Source organism: Medicago truncatula, chromosome 7 (genome assembly GCF_003473485.1).
Source record: "Medicago truncatula cultivar Jemalong A17 chromosome 7, MtrunA17r5.0-ANR, whole genome shotgun sequence".
NCBI classification, from domain to species: Eukaryota; Viridiplantae; Streptophyta; class Magnoliopsida; order Fabales; family Fabaceae; genus Medicago; species Medicago truncatula.
In genome coordinates this window covers 8974488-8999611 of record NC_053048.1, presented here as the reverse complement: position 1 = coordinate 8999611, position 25124 = coordinate 8974488, and the positions used below count along the sequence as shown (strand labels likewise).

The window sequence follows — 25124 nt, the reverse complement described above, 5'->3', positions numbered from 1 at the left end:
GTCCTTGATTTTGTAAGTTGTGTTGTTATTATCTTGTTTGATAAGCCATGCACCAAATAAGAGACATTGTGTTTTTAGCAATGGAAGAAATTACAGTAATTGGAACATATAATTGCAAGCTGTATAACGTAAACTTGATCTTAGTAGTTTTGGCAGGTTGACAAAAAAAAAAGATCTCTTGGTTGAAGAATAACAATCATTATAAAAGAAGGGAGCGAGGAAATACTCCATGCTCCCACCTCGTTATAATGAAAGTTTTATTATAACTTTTGACTTCTACTATGTCATCCGTACCATTGTCCATTTGTTCCAGCAACGGTACAAATCCGTGTTTGTTTTCATTTGGCTTGTCCTGTTTTTGGATTTATCACATGTATGCTCCAGTTAGAATGCTTCATTTAGTCCATTTAGAGTTGTGGGTGTCAGATATTTGGCAAACACACGTCCAAGGGTTGGGAGTTTAATTAAACCAAAAACAACTATTTGTTCTATAAAAAAATCACCCTCCCTCTTCCTTGCTTGACGTAACCACTCATCTTTGTTCCTCTCATTGCAGCACAGATTCATGTTCCTCTTCCTCTCTCATCACCTCGTCGTGCGCCATATTAACGTCCATTGGCCATTTAACGTCATTTGATCTTGGGAATTTTCAATTTGATTTTGTGAATTTGATTTCTCATCCTCCGGATGACGATTTGAGCATGAAAAAATACACTATTTTGTTCACAAAATTTGACCCATTGTTCAGGTAATTTTTTTATACCAATGAATCTCCGCCTGGTAGAGGATGTAGTTGTAATCTCTCTGAAGGCAATATTCAAGCTGATCATGAGAAAGGGAGCCAACTCTTTCTGAGATATTTTAGAATTCTCTTAAGTTTGGATTCGATGTGTGTGTCTATTTTTTTTGTAATTTTTGAATTCCTTAAGTTTGGATTCGATGTGTGTGTCTATTTTTTTTAAAAATGTTTCCAAAGAAATCATGGTTAAATTTGATGGACTTCTGTAAAACTGATTTTAAAGAAGAAACCGGGTTGTTAATTGAAGAATTTCAAGCTCTTCGAGCATGCTGGATTACTTGTTGTGCTTCTTTGATATCGTGGTTGAGTTTAACACAACCCTAAAAAATCCACTAAGGATAAGATCTCTCGGCCGATCTGGGACTCTTGAACACACCCCCTCACGCCCAGGAGGGTACATATGGTGCGTGCCCCTATAGGAGAAACCTGATAGCAAGTGGACCAACAAATCTTAGAGAAGGCTCACAAAACCCCACAATTGTGGTTAGAACTAACACAACCCCACAAAACCGATTTGACGTTGAAACAAATTCTTCAGATGACTCCCACCAACGCTAATGCAAGGCATCAATCAACATTAGCTACACCATTATCTTTTTTTCTTTGACAAAACTACACCATTATCTATCATCTTGGAAATAATCATGTGAACATTATTATTTGGATGCCACTTGAAGAGAGGATACAAACATCATTTAAGGCATCCATAGACAAAAGAAATTGGAGTTGTGTCTTCCTAGATGATTAGCATAGTTGCGAGGTTTCTCATTCACTGTGATGTTGCCAGGAGCCTAGTTTATGGGGTTCAAATTATTATTTTTTCGATCCATCATTAAGCACGTCACACTGTATTCCAATATTATTTTTTATATGTTGAGAGAGAGCCAGAAAGAGAGATGGCCGCATGAAAGAAGAGATGGGCAGAAGCGCGCGTAATGAGCACTGATTGTGTGTGTGTGTGTGTGTGTGTGGGGGGGGGGGGGGGGGGGGGGGGGGGGGGGGGTCAAATGGAAATGAGAATGACACATGACTAACTTAAGTTATGTTTTAATTTCATCCCTTCCTTTTAATCTGAAGGTTATTATTCATTCTCATAAAACAATGTCATTCATATATATATATATATATATATATAAATTTAAATATATTTAATAAAAGTTATGTATTTTACTCCTTAAAAAAAAAAGTTACGTATTTTACGAAATATGTCATATTTTGGACCAAAACAATTGAAAATGGACTAGAAAAAAAAATGCCGTTATAAATACTACTTTAAATTTGACCAAGAAAAATACTACTTCAAAGTTTAAACAAATGTTTACTTAAAAAAAATGCCGTTATAAATAATACTTTTAAGAAAAAAAGGTTAAATATGTGTTTTTTTTTTTACAAGTTTAAGTATGTGTTGAATATTGTAAAAATCACTCCCAAAAAAATATGAATATTTAACCACGAAAAATATAAACATATTTAATTAATGTTTTATTAAAAAAAAAAAAATTGGGAGAGATTCTTGTAATATTATAAATTTTTCTACAAAATTTTATAGGGACCAACAACTTAATTAACTCAAAATTTAATATGACTCTTATAACAATGAAATGACGTTTTTTTTTTCTTATGAAATGATATTTTTTAAAATATAATATTGACAAATACCTATTTATTTTATAAAATGATCGTTAATTTATAAATTTATGAAGTAAGAGTATTGGTACACCTCAATTTATGAGGTGTACCATAGAAGTTTCCCTATTCTATTGGTTATTTCTATTGACATTGGATTAGTTTTACGAGACCACAAGACAAAATGTTAACTATAGTTTCCTCTTTTCTAAAAAAAATAAAAAATTAATGACATATACTTTTTACATGGAGACCACAAAAGTCTACAAGCATCTATTAGGGGAAACTTATAAAATTTTGCTTGAAAATTTGAGAAGGTAAAGAATTTTGGGACAGTTTTTTTTGTATATAAATAGGTCGTGCGAAGGAGGAGTAGATATGTAACGAGATTTGTTGTGTAATAACATTAGCGTGACTTTTTTTAGTTAAATAAAGCCCAGTTTTCCTTTTAATTTTTTTAGTTAAATAAAGCCCAATTTTCGTTTTATAAAAGAAAATCCTAGTCTGCTCTACTAAAAGAAAAGTTTGACCTAGGTTTTGCTAATTTTCATTCACTTGAAGCAAGCTCAATGGAAGAAAAATACGAGGGAGTTGCCATTGGAATTGACCTTGGCACGACTTACTCATGTGTTGGAGTATGGCATGAACAAAACGATCGTGTAGAAATTATACACAATGATCAAGGAAACAGAACCACTCCTTCTTGTGTTGCTTTTACCAATTCTCAAAGATTGATTGGCGATGCTGCCAAAAATCAAGCTGCTACTAATCCATCCAATACTATTTTTGGTACTTCTTTTATTTTTTTCTCTTTCCTGTATTGTTTAATTTCTAGTTAGGGTTATATATCTTTATATTACCTATAATTTTCATACTTTTAGTTAGGGTTTAAGAATTTTTTACTGTAACCAACAAAACATATTTGTATAGAGTACTCACTTTTAGTATTTGTACATAAATACATGCTTTGGAAATTTGTTGGAACTGAAAAGTGAGTATAGATACTAAAAACAAAATTCGAATTGATTATAGAGACGAAGAACATATTTAACTCTTTTAGTTAAAATTATAATTGTGTTATTTTATGAATATCTGAACAGCAAAAAATACATCACCATGTTAATTTTTACAGATACAAAGAGGTTAATTGGAAGGAAATATAGTGATTCCATTGTTCAGAAGGATTGTCTTTTGTGGCCCTTTAAGGTCATTGCCGGTACTAATGACAAACCGACAATCGTTGTGAACTACAAAGGTGAGGAAAAACGCTTTGTTGCTGAAGAAATATCATCTGTGATTCTCTCAAAGATGCGAGAGATTGCAGAGGCTTTTCTGCAGACACCTGTTAAGAATGCAGTGATTTCTGTGCCTGCTTATTTTAATGATTCCCAACGAAGAGCCACTAAAGATGCAGGTGCAATTGCTGGTCTCAATGTCATGCAGATAATCAATGAACCGACTGCGGCAGCTCTTGCGTATGGCCTTCAAAAGAGAGCTAATTGTGTTGATAAAAGAAATATTTTTATCTTTGACCTTGGCGGTGGAACTTTTGATGTGTCTATTCTCACAGTTAAGAACAATGTCTTCGAAGTCAAGGCCACTGCCGGAGACACTCACCTAGGAGGCCAAGACTTTGATAACATAATGGTGGATCACTTTGTTAAGGAGTTCAGGAACAAGTACAAAGAGGATATTAGTGAGAATTCAAAAGCCTTAAGGAGGTTGAGAACTGCTTGTGAAAAGGCAAAAAGGACACTTTCATATGACACTGATGCCACAATTGAACTAGATGCTATATATAAAGGTATTGACTTCTGTTCCTCAATAACCCGGGCCAAGTTTGAGGAAATGAATATGAACCTCTTTGAAAAGTGTATGAATACTGTTAATATTTGTCTTGCTGATGCTAAGATGGACAAGAATAGTGTAGATGATGTTGTCCTTGTTGGTGGTTCTTCTAGGATTCCTAAAGTGAGACAGCTATTACAGGAGGTTTTCAAGGGGAAGGAATTATGTAAGAGCATCAACCCTGATGAGGCTGTTGCTTATGGTGCTGTTGTCCAAGCTGCTTTGTTGAGTGAAGGCAGTAAGAATGTTCCAAACTTGGTGTTACGAGATGTTACACCGTTGTCGTTTGGTGTATCAGAGCTAGGAAATCTCATGAGTGTTATGATTCCTCGGAACACTTCCATTCCTGTTACTGTCGAAAAGACAAAAACATACTATGAGTGTTATGATTACTATAACAAATACAGTGTCACGGTTAAGGTGTACCAGGGTGAGAGAATTACAGCTTATGATAACAAGTTGCTCGGTTTGTTTAATTTCTCTGTTCCTCCTATCAAAGGTCAACTTACACCTCGAGGCCATCTTATCCATTTATCCTTTTCAATAGATGTTGATGGTATATTAAATGTCTCGGCAAAGGAAGAAACAAGTGGTTATAAGAAAGGTATTGCAATGACGAATCAATACTGTAGACTATCGACTCAAGAAATTGCGAGAATGATTCAAGAAGCTGAAATTTTCAAGGCTCAAGACATGGAGTTCAAGAAGAAAGTTACAGCAATAAATGCATTGGACGATTATCTTCACAATGCGAGGAAATTAATGAAGGATGATGGTGTTGGTTCAAAGCTCACCCCTGTCGACAAAGAGAAGATTAATTCAGCAATGATAAAGGGAGAAAGTTTGATCGATGGTAACCAGCAGGAAGATATGTCTGTTTTTGTAGACTTGCTAAAGGAGCTTGAGAGCATCTTTGAATCTTCTAAGAACAAGATTAACAAAGGCTACTCTGATGAGGAAAGTGATTGGGTTCTAGTTGATGACTTTTTAGTTATTTCATTTGATTAGCTTTCTCATGCAAAATGTTGGGGCTATGTTTTAATAAACTATGCTATGTTTGGTACTTTGTTTCATTTTAATCTTGTTATTGTTTGAGTCAGTAAACTTGAACTTTTCATTTTATTTCAGTTAGAGATCGGTCTTTAAAATTGAGAGTCTTATTATATACTCATAAATTCGTAACTAAAAATTCGTAAAGTCCATAATGGCTTTGCCTTAGTAGGTCCTTGATTTTGTTGGTTGTGTTGTTTATTTCATGTTTGATAAGCCATGCACCAAATAAGAGACATTCTGTTCTGTTAGCACATAAAACTGCTTTATGTTTTTAGCATTCAAAATAATTGCAGTAATAGAACATATAATTGCAAGTTGTATGATCTTAGTAGTTGCCAAGTTGAAAAGAAAAGGAGATAGGTGAGATGGAAATGTATCTTATCCAAAATGTAAAGTGGAATTTAAAGTGTAGTAGCTATAGTTGTCCAAAATGTAATGTATGATGATAGGAGTTAAACTTTAGCTCTTGTCTGTTAATATCAATTAACAAATCAACTTACACACATAAAATCCAGAACAACAAATATCGTAACCAAGAGAAAGAGAAGACCCGCCAAAATAGATCAACCGTTAAAAGAAAAACAAAACCAATAGAGAGAGACAATCAAATGAAAAAGACCAATAGGGAGAAGACCAAACAAACAAATATTAATCAACATATAGAGGAGCAATCAAACAGAATAATCAAAAGGGAGAGAAGCAATCAATTAGAAGAATCAATAGAGAAGCAATCAATCAGCAAAATCAATAGGATGAGAAACAATTAAACAAAAGAATCAATATGGAGAAGCAATCGATCAGAATAATCAATAGGAGGAGAAACGATCAATCAAAATAAACTATATGGAGTGAAACAATCAAATAGAAGAATCAATGGGGGAAATAATCAATCAGAAGAATCAATGCCGCACACCGATTACCACTATGACCACCAATGTTTATCACTTCGAGCACTGCCAACCACTACTTCATCCACATTTGGTCACCAATCTGCTCACCGTCGACTACCACTTGACCATCGCCAACCAACACTTCGCCTGCCATTAACCACCACTTCATTCACTACACTAATCAACGTCGATCATCAATTCATCCACCTTCAATTACCAGTCTAACCACTATGGACTATCATTTTTTCCACTATTTCGACCACCAAAAGCCGCCATTCTAACCACCATTGCTCAAACCACTGACAACCATTTTAACCACTACTACGACCATCGAAAATGACCACTCTATCATGCGTCTACCGACAACCACCACTTTTTACCATTATTAAAAAAATTACCTACTAAATAAGTATTTTTCAAACCTAATGAAATAAATTATTTGGATTAAAATATGTTAAAGATATATAATATATTATTTATTTTTATATTATGTTCGAAATTGAATTTGGTTTTAGGAAATTTAAAAAAAAAATTCCACAAACGGGCCTAAGTAAGCAAGTCTTCTAGCTGTAAAAAAATTTAAGAACTTCATTTCCCACCCTACCGTTCGAAAAATATAATCCGAACCTTAAAAACACAGTCCGGATTATATATAAGAAAAACCCAAAATCCTCCCCCGTTCTAGAAGTTTTCGAATTTTTCCCTAATTTGTATTTTTAATTTGTGTTTGGATCTTGTGTTGTAACTTCAGGATATTGATTCCATTATATTTATGTTAGCTTGTGAATACAAGATCTATATCTGTGCTGACAAAATTCAAATTATATTATCTAAACTTGTATTCTACGAGTTCACCATATATAATTCGAACTGTTTCAACTTATAAACTACAATTGATCTTTGAAATTAAACTGATGAGAGGGTTGTGCACGTTTCGGTTTATATTATCCGAACAACTATTATGAGATTTCATATTATATTTATTGAAGCATGTTTGTTCAAGAATTGGTGGAAGTAGAGAAATTTGTAGGTGTTTTCTGATTTTTTTTTTTTTTTTTTTTTGTGTATGCGGATTATATATTCCGAAATATAGTAAGTAGTTCAGATTACATAATTTGAACAAGAATAAAATCGGAAATTCGAATGACGTGTGAAAAGCTGGTGGGGTCAAAAAAGAAATTCTCAAAAAAAAAAAAAGTATGACATAAACCTAACTTTTTTTAATTAAATAGTCTAAAAAAAAGCCCAAACTTCTATATAAAGAAAGAGTTTGACCTAGCTAGGTCTAAGTCTGACAAGTTTGGCCTACTTGCCCTATTTCCACCTTGATCACGATTCCCTCCCTAGTTACAGTTCACAATTTCGACTCCAGTTTTACCCAATTTCCATACGCATCTAACGTCAACGGACAGCACACTGAGCTGTTATTCCTTTTCCAAGTTTGAATTCACTGTTTCTTTGACTTGAATCAAGCATAATGACAGAAAAATATGAGGGAGTTGCGATCGGAATTGACCTTGGCACGACTTACTCATGTGTTGGAGTGTGGCAGGAGCAAAATGATCGTGTTGAAATCATACACAATGACCAAGGAAACAGAACAACTCCCTCTTGTGTTGCTTTTACTAATTCTCAAAGATTGATCGGTGATGCTGCCAAAAATCAAGCTGCTACTAATCCATCCAATACTATCTTTGGTAATTCTTTTATTTTATTCTCTGTATCGTTTAAATTTTAGTTAGGGTAACAAAAGATATGTTTACAGTGCAAGGTTGTCAAAATTGGGACTTTATCTCAAGTCGAAAGGGAATAGTAATATTGGGACTCTTAAATCGCAATCAAAATCGAAAGATGTTAATCAAGGACATTTGTAGAATTGATATAGAAATTATAAAATTGCAATCAAAATCAATGGATTTTACCCAAAAAAAAATAAAAAATACCAAATCTTTATCTTTATATATCTAAATGTTAGATTGTCTCCAAGTTGCCCTCATTAACCCTAATTCCGCCTTTTTTTATTATTAGCTAAAAAAATATTTATGAAAAACCCTTTGCTAGGATTCAAACATGAGACCTAATGGCTTCCTCTCAACATTTTGACCACTAAGCCACTAGCAATTTTTTAATTAATTTTGTTTCCATTAATTGATATCCAATATCAATTGCCCTTTTTAACAAACCATTAAATCCCTTTTTCGTTTTCCACTATCACATTATCCAAAATCCACTAACCACCTGTTAATTTCTACTATCACAACCCACACATGATTCTTTCAATTCTTGCAGAAAATTGGTGTTGTAGATTAGACTTCTTGGAGACCTAATGTCAAGTTAATAACTTCCAATGTGGATTATATGGGTGTTATCATTATCATTTTGTAAAAGAATTTGAACAGGTAATGAGTGAACGACAAATTATTTTGACAAATTGTATATGTTATTGATCATTATTTTAAGATAACCACTTATAGCATTTCTATAAGTAATAATATATATGTCTCATTTCAAGTTAGGGAATATATATGTCTGATTTCATTTTTATTCTTTTTTTTTTTTTGTATGGAATATATACATCATATAGTTAATTAATGAATGGATTTAGTTTTTTAAAACACTACTGTATTCCATTAAATGTTTATAATAATATAATTAATTTGATACCTATACATGAAACTCTAAAAAACCCGTGCATCGCAGTCTAGTATATGGTATATAGTCATAAATGACTTACACCCTCCGGTCACTAATATAAGCAAAAATTTGATTTTTAAATTCATTCATTAAATGATGTATGTAGACTTTATTATAGACTACATATGTCATTTAATGAATGAATCTAAAAATCAAACTTTTGCTTATATTAGTGACCGGAGGGTGTAGTTTATAAGAAATCGCAATCAAAATCGATGGTTTTTCTCTATTTTAGGATTCTACTATGGATTTGAGTCGTTAAAGGTGAAGAAAGTCGCAAAATCCTGGATTTTATGATTTAAGTCGGGATTTTGAGAACTATGTTTCACAGTACTCACTTTTTAGTATATTTGGTAACTCTTTTTTTATTTTTTTGTCCAGCATTCTTTAATTTTTTTTTATTACCTATAATTTATCAAAGTATTGGTTAGGGTTAAATATCTTTGTACTAACTACTAAACAAAATTCAATAAATGAGTACAGCTACTATTACTGGCCTGGAAGCATATCATCCTATTAAGGTCAAAAACAAAATTCACTAAAATTCAAATTGTTTATAGAGACCAAAAACATATTTAGCTCTTTTACTTCTTATTATAGTTGTTATTTTTATTTTGAACATCTGAACAAGAAATGATTCATCACTATTTTAATTTTTGCAGATGTAAAGAGGTTAATTGGAAGGAAGTATAGTGATTCCATCGTTCAGATGGATCGACTTTTGTGGCCCTTTAAGGTCATCTCCGGTGCTAACAACAAACCAACAATCATTGTGAAGTACATGGGTAAGGAAAAACGTTTTGTAGCTGAAGAAATATCATCTGTGATTCTCTCAAAGATGCGAGAGATTGCAGAAGCATTTTTGGAGTCTCCTGTTAAGAATGCAGTGATTACTGTACCTGCTTATTTTAATGATTCACAACGAAGAGCCACTAAAGATGCAGGTGAAATTGCTGGTCTCAATGTAATGCGGATAATCAATGAACCGACTGCGGCAGCTCTTGCATATGGCCTTCAAAAGAGAGCTAATTTTGTTGATAAGAGAAATATTTTTATCTTTGACCTTGGCGGTGGAACTTTTGATGTGTCTATTCTCACAGTTAAGGATAACAACTATGAAGTCAAGGCCACTGCTGGAGACACTCACCTGGGAGGTGAAGATTTTGATAACAGAATGTTGACTCACTTTGTGAAGAAGTTCAAGAAGAAGAACAACGAGGATATTAGTAGGAACCCAAAAGCCTTGAGGAGGTTAAGAACAGCTTGTGAGAGGGCAAAAAGGACACTTTCATATGATACTGAGGCCACAATTGAGCTAGATGCTATATATAAGGGAATTGACTTCAGTTCATCAATAACCCGGGCCAAGTTTGAGGAAATGAATATGAACCTCTTTGAAAAGTGTATGGAAACTGTTAATAGTTGTCTTGCTGATGCTAAGATGGAAAAGAATAGTGTAGATGATGTTGTCCTTGTTGGTGGTTCTTCTAGGATTCCTAAAGTGAGGCAGCTATTACAAGAGTTTTTCCAGGGGAAGGAATTATGCAACAGCATTAACCCTGATGAGGCTGTTGCTTACGGTGCAGCTATTCAGGCTGTTTTGCATAGTGAAAGCGTTAAGAGTGTTCCAAACTTGGTTTTGCGAGATGTTACACCATTGTCACTTGGTGTCTCAATTAGGGGAGATATTATGAGTGTGGTGATTCCAAGGAACACTTCCATTCCTGTCAAAAGGACTAACGAATATGTTACTACTGAAGATGACCAAAGCACTGTCCTGATTAAGGTTTATGAGGGTGAGAGATTAAAAGATAGTGACAACAACTTGCTTGGTTTGTTTTCTCTTTCACTTCCTCTCGCACCTCGAGGTCATCCTCACAAAGTATGCTTTACAATAGATGCTGATGGAATTTTGAACGTCTCTGCAGTGGAAGAAACCAGTGGCAATAAAAATGAAATTACAATAACTAATGAGAAGGGAAGATTATCAAGGGGACAAATTGAGAGAATGATCCAGGAAGCTGAGAATTTCAAGGCTCAAGACATGAAGTTCAAAAAGAAAGTTGAAGCAAGAAATGCTTTGGATGATTATCTTTACAAAGTAAGAAAAGTAATGAAGAACGATAGTACTAGCTCAAAGCTCACTCCTGTAGACAAAGAGAAGATCAACTCAGCAATGACCAAGGGAAAAAGTTTGATTGGTGATAGCCAGCAAGAAGATACCTTTGTGTTTGTGGACTTTCTGAAGGAGCTTGAGAGCATCTTTGAATCTGCTATGAACAAGATCAACAAAGGTGACTCTGATGAGAAAAGTGATTCGGATTCTTAGCAATAATTTTTTGTTATTTGATTCTTAGCATAATGTTGGATCTGGTTGTTTTGATTTTCTGATGACACATTTTGATATAGTATGCTATATTTGGTACTTAAATCTTTTTGATATTTTCCAATTTTAATGTGTTGCTGTTTGACTTTTTGAAATTGAATGTCTTACTATATGCTCATAAGAAGAGTCATCACTAATAATTCACAGATTTCATCATGGCTTTACCTACCAAGTAATTGCAGTATATGGATTCAAATAATTGCAAGCTTTATAGGGTAAACTGTCTTTGCTGGAATGAAATTTTTTATGTTGCTCGTAGTTTTCTTAATTACACAACACCTTCTTGTGTTGCTTTCACTAAATCTCAAAGATTGATTGGTGATGCTGCCAAAAATCAAGCTGCTTCTAATCCAACCAACACTACCTTTGGTAATTCATTTTTTCTTTTTGTCCAGCATAGTTTAATTTTTTTTATTACGTATAAATATATCAAAGTATTTGTTAGGGTTAAATATTTTTGTACTAACTATTTAGTATATGTACATAAGAGTGTTCGCGGTGCGGTTTGGTTCGGTTTTGAGGTTAAAAGTCATCCGAACCGCAAGATAAATAAGTATGCGGTTTGGTTCGGTTCGGTTGACTTTTAAAATAAAATCCGAACTAAATGAAATCAAACTAATGCGGTTTGGATTGGATCGGTTGGTGCGGTTTTTTTAGACAATATTTTTTTTATTGTTTTCAACTTTAATATCAAATTAAATAGCTAAAACACAACAAATTTTAAACAATTTTTTAAATTTCATCCAACATTACAATTTTATTTCCATCAACAATGTTCCCAACAAATTAAAACGTGGGCAAAAAGTAATCTTATTTTGTAAGAAATACAAAAGACTGAAATTTTAATCATTCTCTAAAAGTTCTAGTTGTACATAAATACATTTTTTTTACAGAAAAAGCAAAGAAGAAAAACTTAACAAGAAAAAAAAATTATGTCATTTTATTAAAGTTTCCATTGAATTTCTATGAGCATTGGTCTTGATGATATATATTTAATTAGTGTTTTTCTTATATTGCGGTTTGGTTTGGTTTGGTTCGGCTGGTAAAATTTAAACCGCAAACCAAGCAAAACCATTCGGTTGAGAAAAAAATGATCCGAATACATCCGAACCAAATGCGATTTTTTACAGTTTCGATTTGAATTTGTTCGGTTTGCAATTTTTCTTTTGGATTTGTTCAGTTTTAAACACCCTATTACAGTTTCCGTGAACCATATCATCCTATTAAGGTGAAAAACATAATTCACTAAAATTCAAAAGGATTATAGAGACCAACATATTATGGATCACTTTCACCAATTTGCTTACTCCATGGGAAGTTACAAACCCCGACGTATGTTTTTGCAGCTGATTTGGTTATGCACAGTTTATGTTGATTTGGTTATGTACAGTTTATGTGCACTGGATCGAAAAGAATAATAGACTGTTTTCTAATAAATTAAATCCTATTATGCAGCTCATGGAAAAGATCAAAATTACTTCCTTGAATGGCTTAAAGCAAAAAAAGTTGTTTTTCCCTTTGGTTATCATTTGTGGTGGCAGCAACCCTTTGCTTGTTTGGACATCGGTTGACTGTCTTTTTTGTAAATATTTAGGATACTTGGTGTTTCTTGTTCTAACCTTCTAGGCACATCTTATGCTAGAAGGTAGAACCTTTTCTTGTGGTAATACATCTCATTTTTGCTTGTTCAAAAAAAAAAAATGAGTATAGAGACCAAAAACATATTTTATTGATTATAAATGAAATTTTACTGATTATAACAAAAACATATTTTAAGGGTGTTATATATAATCAGTAAAATATGTTTTTGAACAAGTAACTAATGTTTTGGTGAATTGTTATAATTGTTTTAATGAACATGTGAACAACAAATTATCCATCACTATTTTAATTTTTGCAGATGCAAAGAGGTTAACTGGAAGAAAATATAGTGATTATGTCATTCAAAGTGATATAATCGTCCAAAACATTTTGTCGACAAAGGTTTTTCAGATGTTGAAGTGATTATAATTGATTAATGATAATTTTGTTATTTGATTTGCATCCTTATTTATTATCCATCACCCATTTATTTATTTTTTCATTGTTCTTTCTTTAGCTCGGTTTGGAATCATATTCTTCAGTGGCTTGGAATTGCAACGGCATTACCTCAAGATGGTTTTCGTCATTTGCACCAGTTTCAAAATCTTGGTGGCGTCTCTAAATCGAGGCAATCTATTTTACAGGTTATCTGGTTTGCTACAGTTTGGGAAATTTGGAAGGAAAGAAATAGCATGATTTTTAACGCGTTAAGTAATTCTCTTAATCAGGTGGTGGATAGGATTAAGTTGCTAACTTTCCATTGGTTAAAGGTGAAGTTTTCCAATCTTCCTTTTAACTATAATGGTTGGCGGCTAAGTCCGTTTTCTATTCTAGGCATAGGCTAACTTAACTGGTTAGTTCTAGTTTTGTTTTATGGTGCTGACTTTAGTTTGTGTAATTTTTGTATATTCGGCGTCTCTCTTTAAGGTATTACTTCCTTGGCTCATCTTGAGCCAAGGAAGGCCTGTGTCGTGGTAATATATATCTCATTTTAGTCTTTTCAAAAAAAACATTGGAGCTGCTCTTTTCTGGTACTTTATTTATTTATAGTCTTGTTTTTGTTTGAGTAGACTTGAAGTTGTGATTGATATATAACGTAAATCCTTATGACATAAGTAGTATTATAATTTTAATTTCTGTTGAAGATTGTCCTTACAAATTGAGTGTCTTAATATTCAAAGACCGTCATGGCTATTTGCCTATTCCTTAGCACACACTAATATAATAAGAGAAATTGGGCATTTGTTAAGTTTAAAGAAGAAATTTTGTCGTAGAAATGGTTCATGCATTGAAACTTTAAAAAATTAATTTTTCTACATAAAATTTATCAATTATTTATATTCTTAAATCTTCAACAAATATCTTAAGTGTACCTTCGGTCCTATTTATAAGAAAAATTTGATTTTTTAGATTCATTGAGTAATTGATGTATCTTGTCTAGAATATAGACCAAATACATCATTTATGCAATGAATCAAAAAAGTTAAATGTTTCTTATAGGAAGTATGATACTTGTTAGCAAGACTCATAATTAAAGTGAGAGTTAGTTTATACTCCCTCCGTCCCAAATTGTATGTCGATTTACGGGAAAAAAAAATTGTCCTAAATTATATGTCGTTTTACAATATCAATGCATAATTAATGTTATTTTTTCTATTATAATTTTAGCCGTTTATTACTCTCTTCTTTCAATTCTTTCATTTATTTTTCCCATATTATTTATTAAGGACAATTTTGTAAAACAACTAATAATATATCTTTTCTACACAATATTAATTGTATTTCTTAATACGTGTAAAATACACAAAACGTCATACAATTTGGGATGGAGGGAGTAACCTTTATCATTTTTGTTTGTTAAAAAAGAAAGTGAGACAAACATATTCAATCTCTAATCAAGTCATCGACATAAGCTCATCATTTATCAATATCAATCAAAGAAAGGATTACCCACCTTATTCTTCATTTCAAGTTATAAGCAAGCAATCATCATCATCAAAGGAATCACTGAATCATAAATATATACATATACAATTCTCACCTCATCATTATTATCAAAATAATTATCATCAAATTGATTCACCAAGTATATAAGCAAAAAAAAGTAAGGAATGCAACTAGAGCATAGCTCAATTATTTACAACCATCAACAAGGTCCACAATTGTACATATACACCAATCCACATAGATCACAACATTCAACAAATTTCACCAATGCACAAATTCATCAAGTCACATATTCAATTATGACATAATTCATCAACCAATCGATTCCAAATGTCACAAGTATGTATTCATCAAACACACTTATCATCAACAATCATCATTCACATGCAACAATTAAGACTTATGCCAATATGATATGCGCCTAATCCCGACAAATATATGCATGTGGTACCAAATCACCTCAAGGTCGTCACCCATGATGCAATAAAAACATCATATGTAAGATTTCACACCCGTCTTACATTATCACCGAAGTAAAAGAGTAACCCTCTTTTACAACATCAAGTCTCAACATGACTATGATCCATGAACATACAAGCAAAGAGTCGACAATGCAAAATTACCTCATAATATTCAACAACAATATAAAGGATAACCTCCATTTATATTGACCACTTCAACAACAATTGCATTATCAAGTATTTACGTCCAAACAATCAATCAAGTCATAAATCAATTAAGAGTCATCACCACATCCTCATCAATCATTTAGCATATATGCAATCACCATCACTTAACATATATGCATTCACCGACAATATCACAATCAATTAACATATATGCATTAATCAACATCAACTATATCATATAGTTCAACAACTCCATACGATTTCTCACAATTCAAGTAAAGGAGAACATACAACACACAATGATAAACATCATATTCAGCACTTAGAAAGCATTCACATATCTTCATATAATCATAGCAAACTATCCACATAAGATTTTCCAAGTATTTGGACTTAAAGATTATTTTTGACAAAATTCGTCTCTCATATTACAACTTTAAAATAATTGAGACAATTGAACCAAAACTAAGAAAATAAACTCTAGGGCCTCGACTATGTATAAACTTAGATCACATATGAGTGTAGTTGAATGTACATGTGCATTTCACCGGCCGACTACGACAAAATCATCAAAATCACAAAGTTGCGACAAGTTCGTATCATTTTACCATTTTCCAAATTATCCGACAAACAAGTTGGGAAACCTCAACTAAGTATATACACAAATCACATATGAGTACAGTAGTGTATACATCAACGTTTCATAGGCCAACTCACTCAAATCTTAAAAATTCGCAAAGTTCGCATCGCTTTACTCATAATGCAAAACCAAATCATTTTCAAAACAAAGTTAAATCCATTACAACATAGGTTAAATACTCTTAAACACCTTAATTGAAATCATAGTACACAATTTTTGGAGTTTGGAAACAAACCATTAGCTTTGGGTTGACTTAGAAACGGTTATGCTGAATTTTCATAAAGTTTTACCAAGACCCACTTGGAGTATTTTCATCATAACTTAAAATCTAAAAATCATCTTCACATCACACGAAAACCATTGAAAAGCTAACACAATTATCTAAAACTTTCATGTGTACACCAAAGGTCAATTCAAAATAGAAACGTGTGAAAAAGACGCGAGAACCCGAAACAGGGTATGCAGTCAAAGAGTAGTACGCTTAAGCTTCCACATGTACGCTTAAGCGTACTGACTCCAGAAGCTAACAGTAGATGTACGCTTGGAGCACGGTTAAGCGTACAGTCATCAGTTATGCAGAATTTTTCACGAGTTTAAACCATTTTTCACCCAAAAACCCAAATTTTGATCTCCCAAATGTCCAAACTCGTCCCAAAAATTGTTTACAGGTTCATATACTCAAAGGGGCTTTAAAAAACACATCAAACATGAAATCAAATACCATTTCAACACAATTCATCAAATCAACCCATTTTTACAAAAACCCTCAAAAACAACTCAATTCATACTACAATTATGAAATTATGAACACCCAAGGTGTGAATCATCAACAACAACATCTCATAACAACAACAACATCAATTAAACATATATTCAATCACAAATCAACAACAACCTAACACAATTCATCCATTTGAGCATAACTCACAATATACTCATTTATATATATCATGAACATGCAATTTCATCAACAACAATTCAATTATCATCAAATTCATATACTCAAACATATCATCATAACAAGAGCACAAATTTCAACAACTGAGTTCACAATAATCACTTATATCAAATAAGCACTTATGCATAGAATTAGGGAAGAAAATAAACTAAGAGATTATGAATGAAATATAACCCCCTTACCTCAATAAGCAATAATCCTAGCAAAAGCTTCAATTTAGCTCCTAGAATCTCTATCACGTCTTGGTTCTTCAAGCTTTCTTCCTTCTAACCCTTTTGCTCCTTCTTTTGAGTTTTCTCTCTCTACCTCTCTCAAGATTCTTATGAAATTAATAAATGATACTAGGTGACCTAAATTCCTCAAAAACTAAGGTTTAAATAGGCTCACGACTATTGGGCTTAACCCTTAATGTCTTAATGGGTTCAACACACTCATTAACCAATTCATAATGTTTCTACTCACTTAACGGTAAAAATAATAATAATGATCACTTACCGGCTCACAACTAATTACCACACTAGTAACTTAGTAAAACAATAATTCACAATAAGCACTAAAATAATCCTCACCATGAAATTAATAATTTACCCTTACTCACCAAATGACCAAAATACCCTTCTAACACAAAAACTCCTTAAAATACACACTTAAGCAATTAATCACATACGAGCATAATAAACACACATTAAAAAAATTAAAATTAAATTTAGCGAAAATTGGACTGTTACATTTAATACTCCCTGCGGTTAGTGGCAGGGCTTTGTATGGGCTAAGGTGGGCCACGACCCACCCATCCGAAAAACAAAACAATTTTTTCTATTAGGAAATTACAAAAACACCCTTGCTATTAAAGAAAAATACAAAAATGACTGACCCTCTCCACTACTCAAGCACTCCCTTCCTTCTAACGCACAAAATTTCAAACTTCAACTTCCCTCTTCAGCTCTTTTAATGTCGCTTCCCGTTTCACTCTCTATCTATTCAATCCGTGTTGTTGTAGGCGAGGTGAAAGCCCCTGTCGCAGTCTCTCTCACTCTCTGTCTTAGGTTTTTCACTTCGAATTTGAAAGTTAATTTCTTGTTTGTTGTTGATTTTTGAATTGATAGGTGTTTTGTTGTTGTATATCCATGTCTTTGTTGATTTACTTTTTCGTCGTCGTCATTGTTGTTTCGAACATCCTTCATTAGAATATCTAATTTGATTAATCTATTCTCACTTACCTTGATTGCAAAGTGCAAACTAATTTCTTAACTTTTGGTAACGAAACAAAATGAGAATATAATTAAGGATACAACAGAAGATAAATGTTTCAGCTAACTCTTGATGTTTTTTCCTTTCTTTTTTGTTTTTCATTTATTTGAACAGGATGAAGTGTTTCAAGAAAGTAAAAACAAAGTGGCCAAATAATTTGGTATTTATAAATTTTAAAAAAACGACATTTTCTATATATATTCCAATTACTTATATTAATGATAAAGTACATTTTTATATTGTTAGGAATATGTGGGTTAACTATATTACATTTCTTGTTGAAGACAATTAAAATAAAACGATAAAATATTCGCCAAAATAAATTATATTGTACTTCATTGTTTATTTTAACGGCTCATCCGAGATATTTTTAAAACTAAAAAATATTAAAATCAATACAATCATTAATTAATGTTAAATTTTTAAATATTTTTATAAATATATCCTCGTAAAAAAATGTGAAAAGACAAATATTAAATGAAAGGTGGAAAAAAAAAAATCAAAGACTCCGCCTTGAAAATTGTAACATTTTATTATAAGGGTTTTTTTATCATGTGCAAATTTGACATGTTAAGACGTTTAAAATAGAAATTTTGTATTTGAACTTTTACATTTATAATTAAATATTAAACTTTTGAATAAATAATTGTTGTTTTTAAAGTAAAAGTTACTTTTATTAGTTGTTATAACATGCACAATGTTGCAAATATTAAACAAACCCTTTTAATAATTAGGATTTAATTTTCTTTTTTGAAAATTTTCTTATTTTAAGAACGGAGGGAGTATGATAAAATAATAAATACTATATTTAAAATAAATAATGAAACAACTAAAATTCCAACAAATGAGACATTTGACAAGAGCAATGGGGACTTAACGATTCTCTTGCCAAGAAGCCAAACCATCGTGAGTGTATGTACACCCTCCTGTCACTAATATAAATAAAAATTTGATTTTTAAATTCATTTATTAAATAATGTATGTAGTCTTTATTATAGACTACATACGTCATTTAATTAATGAACCTAAAAATCAAACTTTTGGTTACATTAGTGACGGTAGGGTGTATGTATGTAACATAATTTTCTTTCTTTCTATGTACTCCTAGTGCCGAGGTAGCCCCGAGAAGTTATTAAATTAGTTCTTCAAGAAAAAGAAAAAAAGGATACAACTAATTTTCACTAATTTTCATACTCAAGTACCAGCCCGTAATAATAAGCACAGCTATATCTATTTCCTAATTTACAGATTCTGAATTTAGATATTCTCCAAAACAGTCTTCAATCACTTGAAAAAATACGAAGGTCCAGCAAATTGGAATTGACCTTGGAACAACCTACTCATGTGTTGGAGTATGGCAGGAGCAAAACAATCGTGTGGAAATCATACACAATGATCAAAAGGGACTAACTTATTACAATGTGAGTAACGTTTTGGACCAACATGAAACTTTTAAAATGTAGGGGACCAACTTAAAACTTTTAAAATATAAGGGACAACTTTTGATTGTGATATGACTCTATTAATGATGGGAAAGAAAAATAGAGAATAAATGACTAGTGATTGATAGAGTTAGAGAATGAATGAGTGACCTCATTGTGTTGTTGTGTGCTTCATTATTTTGCCGTTTGTAACTCTGTTGTTTAACGTTTGCTGCGTGTGTTTTGTGTTGTTGTACATGTGTGGTGTTGGAAAAATTAGATTGTATGTGCTCTGTGCGTTTTGATAATATAGGACGAGGTCATGGTTTTTTTAATTTGGAATGTAGCCTAGTTTTATAATTATAATATTTACTTTAAACATGTTATAACAATGGGAAAAAAAAAAAAAATCTAAGTTATTATACTTTATATGTTAATATAAATAATTTTAATAAGATATGTGCAACATTGTGATAATTAACACCACGAAGACTGTTGTTTGTACCGCAACATCCATTACAGCTGAAACCACGAAAATCTTAACGCGACTGCGACCATGACCACACCTTTATTTAAAACTTTGGTTGTCATAAAAGTTGTCAAAAAAATGATTGTACAAATATTATTTCTATTTCAAAATTTGTAAGGACTAGATAGTGAGAGTACAAAGACTAAAAACAAAATTCAGTCAAATTTGAGATGATTATAATCTACAAGCATATTTAGCTCTTTTAGATACTTTTATAATTGTTATTGTTATATTTTATTTTCCTATTGTTACATTTGAAAAACAAATAATACATGCATGACCATTTTAATTTTTGCAGATGCAAAGAGGTTAATTGGAAGGAAATACAGTGATTCCATAGTCCAAAGTGATGTACTGTTGTGGCCCTTTAAGGTCATCGCTGGCGATAATGACAAACCAACGGTCCTTGTGAAATACAGGGGCAAGGAAAAGCATCTTGTTGCCGAAGAAATATCAGCTATGATTCTCACACAGATGCGAGAGATTGCAGAAGCATTTTTGGAGTCGACGGTTGAGAATGCTGTGATTACCGTACCTGCTTATTTTAATGATTCTCAAAGAAGAGCCACCAAAGATGCAGGTGAAATTGCTGGTCTTAATGTAATGCAGATAATCAATGAACCAACTGCAGCTGCTCTTGCATATGGACTTCAAAAGAGATCTAATTGTGTTAAAGAGAGAAATATTTTCATCTTTGATCTCGGTGGTGGAACTTTTGATGTTTCTCTTCTCACAATTAAGAATAATCTCTTTGAAGTCAAGGCCACTTCCGGAGACACACACCTCGGAGGAGAGGACTTTGATAACAGAATGGTGAAACACTTTGTAAAAGAGTTTGAGAGGAAGAACAAATTAAAGTTGACATTAGTGGTGACCCAAAATCCCTGAGAAGGTTGCGGAATTCTTGCGAAAGGGCAAAAAGAGAACTTTCTTACATCACTAAGGCCACAATTGACATAGATGCTATATGTCAGGGCATTGACTTGTGTTCATCAATCACACGGGCTAAGTTTGAGCAACTGAATATGGATCTCTTTGAAAAGTGTATGGAGATTGCCAAGAGTTGCCTTGCAGATGCTAAGATGGACAAGAATAGTGTCGATGATGTATTCCTTGTTGGTGGTTCAAAGGGAAGGAATTATGCAAGAGCATTAACCTTGCTTATGGTGCAGCTGTCCAGGCTGTTTTGCTTAGTGAAGACACTAAGAATGTTCCAAACATGGTGCTGAGAGATGTTACCCCTTTGTCCCTTGGTATTGAAGTGACCGGAGATATTATGAGTGTGGTGATTCCTAGGAATACTTCTGTACCATTCAAAGTAGTTTCAGTAATTGGAGCAAATGGTTGCAAGCTGTAAAATACGGCTATTGCGGAGCTATAACATTGTAGCATAGCGGAATTTGAACAAACTACTATTTTTTGCGATCTGCTTTCGACAACATTGTTGTGATGCGCATGGTGTGTAAAGCAGCATGAGAAGAGCTAGAGTCTTAGCTGGAATTGAAAGTCCTATGCTTGGTAATAGCGCAAAAATGGTAACTATTTCTCTAATTCATGGTCAATGATTGTTATCACTTTAATTAATATCAATATCATCAAACCTAGGCATCTCTAATTCTTTCTATGCAGAGCTTATGGGTGTCATCCTGGCAGTTGAATGCGCAATTGATAGAAATTGGAATAATCTTTGGATTGAAAGTGACTCAAAGCTTGCTAACTTGGCAGTTAAATCACCTAATATTGTTCCTTGGCAGTTAAAGAATAGATGGCTCAACTGTGTTCACTTGATGAGTAATATGAATTGTATGATCACTCACATCTATAGGGAAGGAAATCACTGTGCAGACAAGCTAGCTAGGTTAGGGTTAGCTTTAGATGGTTTTCTTTGGTGGAATTCTCCTCCTGTGGACATTAGAGAGGATTTGATCAAGAATAGACTTGGCCTTCCCTTCTATAGATTTGTATAGCTTTTGAGGGTTTGGCTCGACCCCCCCTCCTTTTTGTACTCCACTTTTTCTTTAATATATTTTAAGTGTTGCCCTCCTTAGGCACACTAGTTTAATAAAAAAAAAAAATATCAATATCATCTCCCAAATATCATATTATTGTCTTATAATAATGCCACTCACACACAATGAGAAATCTATTGTGATCAAACTGGATGTAGAGGGATCAACAAATTAATTTTTTTAGAAAGTTAATTACTTCAAGAGAAGGTTGGTACTGATATCTCGTGCACTAATTTCACTTGCTACTTTTCATAAAAAAAAAATAATTCACTTACTACTTTTTGATACAAATTAATTTAGTAAACATAACTAATAAATTTAGCAAAAAAGTATAATTAATCACTTGATTATATTTTTTTTTAAAGTTTGAAAAAAAAATAATTGTTAGTGTTATGTTGCCGTGAGCCGGGGTGTACGTGGATTGGGTCTGACAAACCCAAGACCCGGATCATATGGGGTTCTGGGAATCTTTCTATTGAGACTCGAGAAGCGGGTGATTCCAAGGGCTGCAGTTTTGAAGTTCCCTCTATCAAAAGGTTTGAGAAGAAAGGATGCGGCACTAAGTACACCATTTGCTATGTCAGAAAAGTTGTTTCTGGACAAGTTTGTGAAATGGTTTAAGGAGGACTCTACTCATTTGTTGAAGCTATATCAGGAAAAAATTAATCTTGCAAATAGCATGGAGAAGAAGCCTTCATGAAGCGTGTAACTTCTCAATCATGGTTGCTAGTTTTCAACAAATGCTATTTCTTATGAGATTACCATTTCCTACAGAATTTTTTCTTATGTTTTAAGAACAATATACTTAGATGACTATCCTAACATTCTGAATCTTGCGTCAACTAGAAGTTTATGAAATGTTCTACCGACGAAATAATTAAACTTGCAGTTGCAGATAACAAGGATGACACTTAGTAGTGTGATTTTACTTGATTGTGTAACTTAATAATCAAATTTTGTTGACTCAACTTCCTTATTGTTTTGTCATTCCCTTGAAACACTTGTTCATTGCTGTATATACCTCAGGACACTTTAGATCATCTTGTGTGCGGTGACATAATAGTTTTGTGAGCAGGGTTTGTTCACATTCATATTGTGCTTAATATGATAATACATTTTGTAAGTTATGCTTTTCGAGGCAAGGAAGGTGTGCTCAACGGATTTTGCCGGTTGATAGGGGGCTATCTTTTTACCCCCCAAAATTTGCGAATATACAAAATGTATCTGAATTTGTATGACGTCAAATAAATTTGTCCTTCTACTTAACTTATGCCGTTAGAAGGTGTGATGTGGACGTTAACTGCGTAAGTGGCAAGTTCAAATGTAAGTCAACTCCATGCTAAGGGACTAAATTGTTCAAACTTAGAAAGAAATTGGATACCCATTTTGCTCTTCAAGGGTACTTTCCCCCAATTGGATTTCTGGGAAGCGTACTTACCAGCTCCTAAAACCTACGGAGTACCGACACTACAAATTGAAGAGTGTCTGGAGTCCGACACAAGTCGGTATCCAACACTGACACATATTACACTAAATCATTTTCACTTTCTTAAATTATTATGCATCTGTGCAAGTGCTTTTTAACCTATAACACCATCGAATGAAATATCAAATATGTTTTAAATAAGTCATAGCTTAGTGTTAATTCACTTTATTAACAAGCGCAGAAAGTAATCTTCGCTCTTGCTCTGACTTCCTACTCAGTAGCACATATATGGTCTGCTGGCGAAAAAAGACAGTCACCCAATATTTATTAGTTTACTCATAAATTTTGTTTAGTATGATATATGAGAACATGTAGCACTAAATCTTAAAACATGTGTTCACACATTACATAAGTTACACAAATAAAAATGAAAACGACAAAATGCAAGGAGGAAAACAAGATGAAATGTTTCCTGTTAGTCACAGGTTGATCTTCTACAAAAACCTTCAGTTAAGCCAAAATGTGCTTAAGAAACCTTTAACCAAGTCAAATTAAAGTATATGATTTATGATTATGATCATGAACAAAGTTTTTGTCACACAAACCTCTGCGTCAAACATTCCTCCTAATACCAGAAAGGTAGAAGTAACTCAGTGCATTGGTGATGTATTTGATTCAATGCTATTCAAATTATACATGTTTCCTCTACTTTCCAAGTAATCAAATAACATACAAGTAAGCAACCCATAAAATTACGACACGATATCATATAAATATTGACATGTACTGACACTGAAAAATTTATAAAAAATAATGACCTTGATCATATCTACCTTAAAATTCATACAAATAGTGGTTTCTGATTGGTTGATAGAGTAAAAAGATTTACGCTGACAATACATATATCTATCATGGGATTGTATATAGTTATCATGAATTCAAGTATAAAATAGTATTGTTTATGGAATGAATGATATTTTAAAATAAAGGCTAAAATATGGTTTTAGTCCCTGCAAATATGCCTCGTTTTGGTTTTAATCCCTGTAAAAAACAAAAATTGTTTTTGGTCCCTGCAAAATTTTTTGTTTTTTAAAATAGTCCCTCACAAAAAACAATTTTTTTTTACAAGAATTAAAACCAAAACAAGTCATATTTGCAGAAACTAAAACTATATTTTAGCCTAAAATAAATAAATAAATAAATAAAACAAGGGTCTTGCGTGTGCCCTGGGGCAGTAGTTTAAAAACTAAAATAGACAGAAAGGTCTCTCTAGCGTGAACCCATTCCCCCACCTTCCCCGAAAAATTCCCTTTACCCCATCTCTAATTCTTCCATTCCACCTTTTCCTTTCATTTTTCTCACGACGTTCACGCTTTAGCGAGAAGTGGAAATAACCAGTCACGCCGAATTTACTATTTGGTGTTCTTTGAGGTAAAA

At 32.8% G+C, this 25124-nt stretch overlaps 2 protein-coding genes and 1 pseudogene across 3 annotated transcripts; all 3 read left to right on the top strand.

Moving 5' to 3' along the window:
* Positions 1–2994: 2994 nt before the first annotated feature.
* On the top strand, positions 2995–5281 carry LOC11438873 (heat shock 70 kDa protein 4). The gene is made up of 2 exons (XM_003621926.1): positions 2995–3214; positions 3558–5281. Exons 1-2 carry the CDS (start codon positions 2995–2997, stop codon positions 5279–5281), a joined length of 1944 nt encoding a protein of 647 aa, XP_003621974.1.
* Positions 5282–7637: 2356 nt separating this feature from the next.
* Positions 7638–11256, top strand: LOC11442942 (heat shock 70 kDa protein 4). Of its 2 annotated transcripts, XM_039827763.1 has the most exons (3): positions 7639–7913; positions 9573–10507; positions 10889–11256. In XM_039827763.1, exons 1-3 carry the CDS (start codon positions 7694–7696, stop codon positions 11237–11239), a joined length of 1506 nt encoding a protein of 501 aa, XP_039683697.1. In that variant the 5' UTR covers positions 7639–7693; the 3' UTR covers positions 11240–11256. The 2 variants fall into 2 exon arrangements, with proteins under 2 accessions (XP_003621972.1, XP_039683697.1); XM_003621924.2 differs by having other exon boundaries at positions 7638–7913; positions 9573–11256.
* A 195-nt stretch (positions 11257–11451) lies between these two features.
* Positions 11452–22961, top strand: LOC120576952 (heat shock cognate 70 kDa protein-like; annotated as a pseudogene).
* Positions 22962–25124: the final 2163 nt, after the last annotated feature.